Source organism: Entelurus aequoreus, linkage group LG06 (assembly GCF_033978785.1).
Source record: "Entelurus aequoreus isolate RoL-2023_Sb linkage group LG06, RoL_Eaeq_v1.1, whole genome shotgun sequence".
Classification (NCBI taxonomy): domain Eukaryota; kingdom Metazoa; phylum Chordata; class Actinopteri; order Syngnathiformes; family Syngnathidae; genus Entelurus; species Entelurus aequoreus.
The window spans coordinates 12,514,908-12,524,907 of NC_084736.1; the positions used below are offsets into that span (position 1 = coordinate 12,514,908).

At 38.4% G+C, this 10,000-nt stretch overlaps 1 protein-coding gene across 2 annotated transcripts in view; it reads right to left on the reverse strand.

Moving 5' to 3' along the window:
• stat3 (signal transducer and activator of transcription 3 (acute-phase response factor)) overlaps window positions 1-10,000 on the reverse strand; it is a 66,796-nt gene that overhangs the window by 10,093 nt on the left and 46,703 nt on the right. The window contains exon 22 of one of the 2 annotated variants that reach the window (XM_062049991.1): window positions 284-343. The exons of the other annotated variant lie outside the window; for it this stretch is intronic. Within the exon in view, the coding sequence (XP_061905975.1) occupies window positions 284-343 (60 nt within the window). The remainder of the gene's footprint in view (window positions 1-283; window positions 344-10,000) is intronic. 2 annotated transcript variants of the gene reach the window in all.

The following is a 10,000-nucleotide window of genomic DNA, read 5'->3' on the forward strand; positions in this document are numbered from 1 at the left end:
GCACTTTTAAAAACCGACACAGTCAATTTGAAAAATCCCTCCTTTTTGGGACCACCCTCATTTTGATAGCTTTCACCACCAGGGGTGCTAATGAGACATTCTCTATTAGATGCAATGGTTTTTCCATAATGGGACCATGATTTATGTCCTAACTTGTTCACACCTCCTCATATGGAAGGTACTTTTCCTTCTTGATGCCTCAAGAAGGGTAGAAATACAAGAGCGCGCACACACACACACACACACACACACACATCCCCCGACATGCCCTCCAAGCGCCTACCCTGGGAATCCGTTCCCAAGCAGCTCACTGTCCGGAAAGTCCATGAACACGGAGGGACACCTACGGAGACAGGTCAGGGATCTTGCTGAGCAAAACCTCACAAAGCAGGACCACAGCCAGGGACACATTTCAGCCGGAGACGGCGTCACTCGCGTACAAGCGTTAGTCCATACACACAATGCTACTCACTACACACCCTTGAGGATCTCAACACGGCGCCCCTTATTATGTAACGCCAGAATATAGCGTCACAGTCACGTTGTTGTTTTTTTCTCGCGATACGACAAGATCAAAGTGGTTTGTCCATTTGTGTACACTAGGCCTGGGCAATCGTTTTGACTCGGGGGTGCCAAATTTAGAGAAAAAAATGTGCCCTTGGGGCCGGTATTTCTGATTTTTAGGAACACTAACACAAAACCTCAAAATAATGTCAGATTGAATGCTAAAAACGTTATGACAGACCGCCTTAAAAAACTTTTAAAAAATTTTTACTGAATGAGACACCCAGAATGTACAGTACAGGCCAAAAGTTTGGACACACCTTCTCCTCATTCAATGTGTTTTCTCTATTTTCATGACTATTTACATTGTAGATTGTCCCTGAAGGTATCACAACTATGAATGAACACATGTGGAGTTATGTACTTAACAAAAAGAAGGTGGAATAACTGAAAACATGTTTTATATTGCAGTTTCTTCAAAATAGCCACCCTTTGCTCTGCACACTCTTGGCATTCTCTGGATGAGCTCCAAGCACACCTGTGAAGTGAAAACCATTTCAGGTGACTACCTCTTGACGCTCATCAAGAGAATGTCAAGAGTGAGCGAAAAAGTAATCAGAGCAAAGGGTGGCTATTTTCAAGAACGTAGAATATAAAACATGTTATCAGTTATTTCACCTTTTTTTTGTTAAGTACATAACTCCACATGTGTTCATTCATAGTTGTGATGCCTTCAGTGACAATCTACAATGGTCATGAAAATAAAGAAAACACATTGAATGAGAAGGTGTGTCCAAACTTTTGGCCTGTACTGTATATATAATAAAGAAAGTGGGATTTACAATATTAACTACGAACGATAAAATACTGAATATTGAGAACATATGAACGTCACACCCTCTCTTGATTGACATATTTTACACATTATGACAGACCGCCTGAAAAAACGGAATGGAATTTTAATTTTTTTTTACTGAATGAGACACCCAGAATGTACATGAAAATAAAGAATGTGGGTTTTACAATATTAACTATGAACGATAAAACACTGAATATTGACAACATATGAACATCACACCCCCTCTCCATCCACATATTTTACAATCAAGCGAAAGGCAACAAAAATGCAACAAACAGCCAAATATGAACGCAAAATAGGGTAAAAAAAACCCAACAACACCTACAATCTGATATATCTGATATATCACTAAGCTTTAGAACTTTGTGGTAAAAATCTCCTTCCGCGTCTGTCCCTGACACCCGCATTTTCAGGCTCGCTCTGGAAACACCCTGTGGAAACGCTCCCCACCCACACTGCTTGGTGCCTCGTCTGAGCTGCTGTGACCATAGTAACTAATTAGATTACCATAGTAACTAATTAAATGACCATAGTAACTAATTAGATTTCCATAGTAACTAATTAAATGACCATAGTAACTAATTAGATTACCATAGTAACTAGTATATCATGCAAAAGCGCAGATTCCAACCATTGAAATACTTTGTATAGTTCAAGACTTACGGTCATTTGAAAACATCACTGCACATCATAATCAGTTTCCATCTTAAAGATCTAAAAAAATTATTTTGGAATGTCCGCCATGCGGCTCCCGGGCCTTAATTTGCCCAGGCCTGGTGTACACACATAGGGGCCTGACCTACTTAAACGCTGAGCAAAACAACCCATTGAGCGTGTTTGTCTTAGTGAAGACACAGAGCAACGCTGACAATACTGGGAGGATAAAATGCAAATATACCGTATTTTTCGGAGTATAAGTCGCTCCGGAGTATAAGTCGCACCGGCCGAAAATGCATAATAAAGAAGGAAAAAAACATATATAAGTCGCATTTTTTGGGGACATTTATTTGATAAAACCCAACACCAAGAATAGACATTTGAAAGGCAATTTAAAATAAATAAAGAATAGTGAACAACAGGCTGAATAAGTGTACGTTATATGAGGCATAAATAACCAACTGAGAACGTGCCTGGTATGTTAACGTAACATATTATGGTAAGAGTCATTCAAATAACTATAACATATAGAACATGCTATACGTTTACTAAACAATCTGTCACTCCTAATCGCTAAATCCCCTGAAATCTTATACGTCTAGTCTCTTACGTGAATGAGCTAAATAATATTATTTGATATTTTACGCTAATGTGTTAATAATTTCACACATAAGTCGCTTCTGAGTATAAGTCGCACATTTAAACAACAGAAATGTTTCAAAAGTGCTGCACAACAATATTAAAAACAATATTCAAATATTATCCTTAGCTCCACCGATGACTGAATAAAAACAAAAAAATAAATACATATAAAACCAATATAAAAATAAATATGATCAAAAACTATTTCAAAGGGTAAAACCAATTAAAACAATAAATATTAGGGGTGTAACGGTACGTGTATTTGTATTAAACCGTTTCGGTACGGGGGTATCGGTTCGGTGCGGAGGTGTACCGAACAAGTTTCCACACGGACATATTAAGTAGCGTAACGCACGTTGTGTAAACAATGCACACCGAGGCACAAAACACGGCATGCTAGCAGCTAACGGGCTACGCTAGACTGACCATACGTCCTCTTTTCACCGGACATGTCCTCTTTTGCAGAGCTGTCAGGGCGGAGTTTCTTCAATGCCTCAAATGTCCGGCATTTTGAGTTAGGGTTGCGTGTATTTTCAATGTACGTTCAGGGTTAAGAAGGGGTTAAAAACAAAACAACATTGTGGACGCAGCAGCAAGGGTGAGGGAGGGGCAGAGACAGAGAGAGCGAGAGAGTTATGATAAACGCGCATGCGTCGCCAGGCTCTGCTTTTTATCCATAGATTTATCACATTTAATTTTTTATTATCTATAGCAGGGGTGTCAAAAGTGTGCCCCGGAGGCCATTTGCGGCCCACAGCTAATGTTTTAAAGGACCACGGCACATTCTAAAAATGCTATAACAAAAACATAACAAAAGTGAAATGAAAAAGCTTAAAGGTTAAATGTAATTTAGAAAAGTTGCAATGTTGACTAATAAAACAAAGCTGTTTTTTTTTTCTTTCAAACTGTCATTGCACAAAACATAATATTAAATCAAAATCAATGTCATTATGAATTATTGACCTATCCAAGGTTCCCATTACTTCACATCAAATATTCCACTAAGAAAAATATTTTTGGTGGAAGATTTTGCAAATTTGGTAAATAAATTACCCCAAAATTTATATTCTGTTGTTTTCTTACTGTACCGAAAATGAACCGAATAGTGACCTCTAAACCGAGGTACGTACCGAACCAACATTTTTGTGTACCGTTACACCCCTAATAAATAGAAATCAAAATTTTAAAAACACAAGAGGACCACACAACTCACGTAGTGTTAAGCCAAAGAATAAAAGTGGGTCTTAAGACGATTATTTCCATTGGGGATGTCAAGTCACGCACATTGTGAGTTTTTTTTGGTTTTGTTTACTTTGTAGCCTGTTTAGTTTAGTTTAGTCGTGCATAGCCAAACCTATCCTTCAGTGCCTTTCCTAGTGGCACTCGTCTTTCGCTTTATTTTTGGTTAGTGCACTAAAAAAAAAACACTTAACAGCACGCTGCCTCATTGGGTGTCTGCATTCTGAAATCGCAACGATCTTCACCGTCTCACGCGACGCAAACCCGACAGAATGTCCCGACCACGTGATTTGGCCGACGATTACACGGACGAGGAGTTTGAGAGGATGATTCAGCAAGAAATTGAGGCGTTGATGGTATGGGGGCCGAGGAATCATCCTTTCTTTAATGGCACTTTGTGGCCAGGGAACGAGTTAGCCCTCCTCAAGACTATGGTCCAGTTTGGCAGAACTTTTCATATCCTGGGCTGCGAGCCAGTGCAGTCCAGCTCGCAGTCCGGGCATAACCGAGCCGGTCGAACCCGAGCTACCGGCACTGGGACACCGCCCCCACAAGGTGACGTGCCTGTACAGACTACTCCTCTCAAGCTATATACACACACACAAACACTTGGTCGGTCCATTCACATACATAAATAATGTAAACATCTCTCCCTCTATCTATCTACATATCTATACACAACTAATACAAACATCTGGTTGGTCCATTGGCATTCATACATAACGTAAACATCTTTCCGTCCAGCTATATACACACACGTAATATAAACACCTGGTCGGTCCATTCACATACACACAATGTAAACACCTGTCGTTCCCTCTTTATAAACACGTGATATTAACACCCTGCCTGATCCATTCACATACATACATACATACATACATACATAATGTAAACATCTTTCCGTCCAGCAGTATACACACTTAATATAGACACCTGGTCGGTCCATTCACACACACACACACAATGTAAACACCTGTCGCTCCCTCTTTATACACACGTGATATTAACACCCTGCCTGATCCATTCACATACATACATACATACATACATAATGTAAACATCTTTCCGTCCAGCAGTATACACACTTAGTATAGACACCTGGTCGGTCCATTCACACACACACACACACACACAATGTAAACACCTGTCGCTCCCTCTTTATACACACGTGATATTAACACCCTGCCTGATCCATTCACATACATACATACATACATACATAATGTAAACATCTTTCCGTCCAGCAATATACACACTTAATATAGACACCTGGTCGGTCCATTCACACACACACACAATGTAAACACCTGTCGCTCCCTCTTTATACACACGTGATATTAACACCTGGCTGGTTCATTAACATACATACGTAATGTAAAAATCCATCCCTCCATCTACAGTACAGGCCAAAAGTTTGGACACACCTTCTCCTCATTCAATGCGTTTTCTTTATTTTCATGACTATTTACATTGTAGATTGTCACTGAAGGCATCACAACTATGAATGAACACATGTGGAGTTATGTACTTAACAAAAAAAGGTGAAATAACTGAAAACATGTTTTATATTCTAGTTTCTTCAAAATAGCCACCCTTTGCACTGATTACTGCTTTGCACACTCTTGGCATTCTCTCGATGAGCTTCAAGAGGTAGTGTGGAGAATGCATGTATTTGTCTTTATTCATAGTCATGTTTAAAGCAGCTAATATTTTCCCATGTGTACTCTTTTTGCTTGTATCTTATGTCCACAAGTAAACTCTGTGCTTTACCTTGAAGGGGTTGTAATGTGGGAGTATAGCATACTCCCTTTTTACCTTATCAGTATTAGAACAATGAGGCTGTATTCCTTTCTGGGCAGGGTGGGGGCTGTTTTCGTATTCAATAAATTGTCTCTTCCCGTTTGATTTTCAAGACCACTTCGAGATGCTGGTATTAGCGCATTTGTAAGGACTGGTCTCCTAAAGCTTTAGTAAAACTTGATAATATTCCTATTCTGTCCTGATGGTCCTTCTTACTCAGCATATATGTCAACTGAAAGAATTTGGGATTGACCGGTGACTTGTATTCCCTGAGAGGAAGACTGGTCAGACGCAACAATTGTCACCTGAAATGGTTTTCACTTCCCAGGTGTGCTTGAAGCTCATCAAGAGAATGCAGAGAGTGTGCAAAGGGTGGCTATTTTGAAGTAACCAGGATATAAAACATGTTTTCAGTTACTTTTTTTGTCAAGTACGAAACTCCACTTGTGTTCATTCATAGTTGTGATGCCTTCAGTGACAATCTACAATGCAAATAGTCATGAAAATAAAGAAAACACATTGAATGAGAAGGTGTGTCCAAACTTTTGGCCTTTACTGTACATACATAATGTAAACAGCTCTCCCTCTATCTATCCATATATCTAAACACAACTAATTCAAACATCTGGTTGGTCCATTTACATACACACGATGTAAACACCTGTCCCTCCATCTGTATACACATGTAATATAAACACCTGGTCGAACCATTCACATACATACATAACGTAAAAATCTTTCCTCCAGCTATATACATACTTAATATAGACACCTGGTCGATCCATTCACAAACATACATAATGTAAAGATCTTTCCGTCCAGCTATATACACACGTAATATAGACACCTGGTCGAGCCATTCACATACATACATAATGTAAGTATCTTTCCTCCAGCTATATACACACTTAATATAGACACCTGGTCGATCCATTCACATACATACATAATGTAAAGATATTTCCGTCCAGCTATATACACACGTAATATAGACACCTGGTCGGTCCATTCACATACATACATAATGTAAAGATCTTTCCGTCCAGCTATATACACACTTAATATAGACACCTGGTCGATCCATTTACATACATACATAATGTAAAGATATTTCCGTCCAGTTATATACACACTTAATATAGACACCTGGTCGATCCATTCACAAACATAAATAATGTAAAGATCTTTTCATCCAGCTATATACACACGTAATATAGACACCTGGTCGATCCATTTACATACATACATAATGTAAAGATATTTCCGTCCAGTTATACACACACGTAATATAGACACCTGGTCGGTCCATTCACATACCTACATAATGTAAACATCTTTCCTCCAGCTATATACACACGTAATATAGACATCTGGTCGGTCCATTCACATACATACATAATGTAAACATCTTTCCTCCAGCTATATACACACGTAATATAGACACCTGGTCGGTCCATTCACATACATACATAATGTAAACATCTTTCCTCCAGCTATATACACACATAATATAGACACCTGGTCAAAACATTCACATACATACATAAAGTAAACATCTTTCCTCCAGCTGTTTACACACTTAATATAGACACCTGGTCGATCCATTCACAAACATAAATAATGTAAAGATCTTTTCATCCAGCTATATACACACGTAATATAGACACCTGGTCGATCCATTCACATACATACATAATGTAAAGATATTTCCGTCCAGCTATATACACACGTAATATAGACACCTGGTCGATCCATTCACATACATACATAATGTAAATATCTTTCCGTCCAGCTATATACACACGTACTATAGACACCTGGTCGGTCCATTCACATACACACAATGTAAACGTCTGTCCCTCCATCTATGTACACACACACACACACGTAATTCAAACATCTGTTCAGTCCATTCACAAACACTAAGGGTGTATAGATATACAAATGTCATATCACGGTTATCATTATTATCGTGGTTTTATTGAATTTGCTCAAAATGTACTTATACATGCGCTAAAATAATTGGAACCAAGTTGTATGTATTTTTGTTGAATAACTAAAATAAACAAAAACCCAATATACTTTCTCGGCAGAGGAAACATCAAATATTTTTCTGGCTCCATAAAAGCAATATTATTTTCGTTTGTGTGTTTAAATATGATTTTCTTCTTCCATTTTTATTTGTAAATGTTTTTTTTTTAATAAAGGATGATCACTTCCTGTGTATGTGACGTCACTTCCTGTTGAATACGCCTCTGATCACTTTGTGCTGAGCCAGCATGTTCAATGTGAATACTGTATCTTAGTCGTTCAATCAGTAATGTGTTTATACAAGTTTAGATTGTGGTATGACGGTATTTGATGGGGAAATATGTTAATGTCTCTTATTTTCATTTTAGCATTGAAGCTAGCTAGCAGGCTAACGCTAGTCGGTTCATAATTTTAACAAAGTGTGGTTATTAATCACAGTTTTCCGATAATTTTAATCCAACACAGTAATACTAACCGTCGTATAGTTTTACCGTGGTTATCGTTTATCATTATATCTATTATGTATACACAATGTAAAACATCCTTCCTTCATCTATACACACGTAATATGAACATCCGGCCGGTCCATTCAATGATACACATGAACTAACCGTCCTTTTGTCCAGTCATTTACACACACATAAATAGCTGAAGTCCATTCACATAATTCGAAAATCTGTCCGTAAGGCCACAAACACATGGAATGTAAACATGTCTGTGCACACAAATAGATGTCATATGCACACCTGTCTGTCCCTTCACATACACACGGAGAGATCTTGCGAACCTCATTACTTTCTATTAGAGATGTCCGATAATATCGGGCTGCCGATATTATCGGCCGATAAATGCATTAAAATGTAATATCGGAAATTATCGCTATCGGTTTCAAAAAGCACAATTAATGACTTTTTAAAACGCCGCTGTACGGAGCGGTACATATCCGGTAAAACACGGACGTAGGGAGCAGTACAGAGCAGCTGCGTCTCCCAGCCCCTCCCCTCTCCCTTCTCCCACACACAACACAGGAGTTGACGACTGCAGCATGAGAGGTTTACTGGCGACGCTTGATGACCTCATCAAACCGCCGCAAGCGGAGCTTAACAACAACAAGGGTGTGTTGTTGCCGGTGCTGTAGCCGTGGCTAACAAGCGAACTCGCTCGGTGACTGACTAACGACACCATGTCTGTTGTTTGGGATTATTTTAAAGTGTCTCTGACGGATAAAAAAACTGGCAATTTGCAATGACTGCAAAAAGTTGGTTATGCGAGGAGGAACCAAGACCTCTTCCTTTAATACGAGCAGTTTGACCTCCCACCTCTTCAAGAATCATAAGGAGATACACGATGAATACAAGCGGGAGATGGATGTGAGCCCAGTTTATAATTCCCTGTTATACAGTATGCCAGGCAGCCTTGCACTAAATTACGACTATGTTATTGTTTACTTTATTACTCTAGTATACTCTGGACTGAAGCTGTGTGCCTTCATTGTTTTTGTAGCTGTTGTTTTGAGGCATGTTTAAAAAAATAAATAAAATAATGCACTTTATGAAAGTCAAAGTATAGTATTTCCCATAGTTGTAGTGGGTATCAGGATTATCTCAGGGAGAGCATGTCCCAAATTCCAAGCTGCTGTTTTGAGGCATGTTAAAAAAAAAAAGCACTTAGTGACTTCAATAATAAATATGGCAGTGCCATGTTGGCACTTTTTTCCATAACTTGAGTTGAAGTTGTTCTCTTATTTTGGAAAACCTTGTTACATTGTTTAATGCATCCAGCAGGGCATCACAACAAAATTAGGCATAATAATGTGTTAATTCCACGACTGTATATATCGGTATCGGTAATTAAGAGTTGGACAATATCGGAATATCGGCAAAAAAGCCATTATCGGTAGAGATGTCAATAAATGCTTTAAAATGTAATATCGGAAATTATCAGTATCTGTTTTTTTATTATTGGTATCGTTTTTATTTTTTTAAATTTTTTTTATTAAATCAACATAAAAAATACAAGATACACTTACAATTAGTGCACCAACCCAAAAAACCTCCCTCCCCCATTTACACTCATTCACATTCATTCACACAAAAGGGTTGTTTCTTTCTGTTATTAATATTCTGGTTCCTACATAACATATCAATACAGTCTGCAAGGGATACAGTCCGTAAGCACACATGATTGTGCGTGCTGCTGGTCCACTAATAGTACTAACCTTTAACAGTTAATTTTACTCATTTACATTAATTACTAGTTTCTATG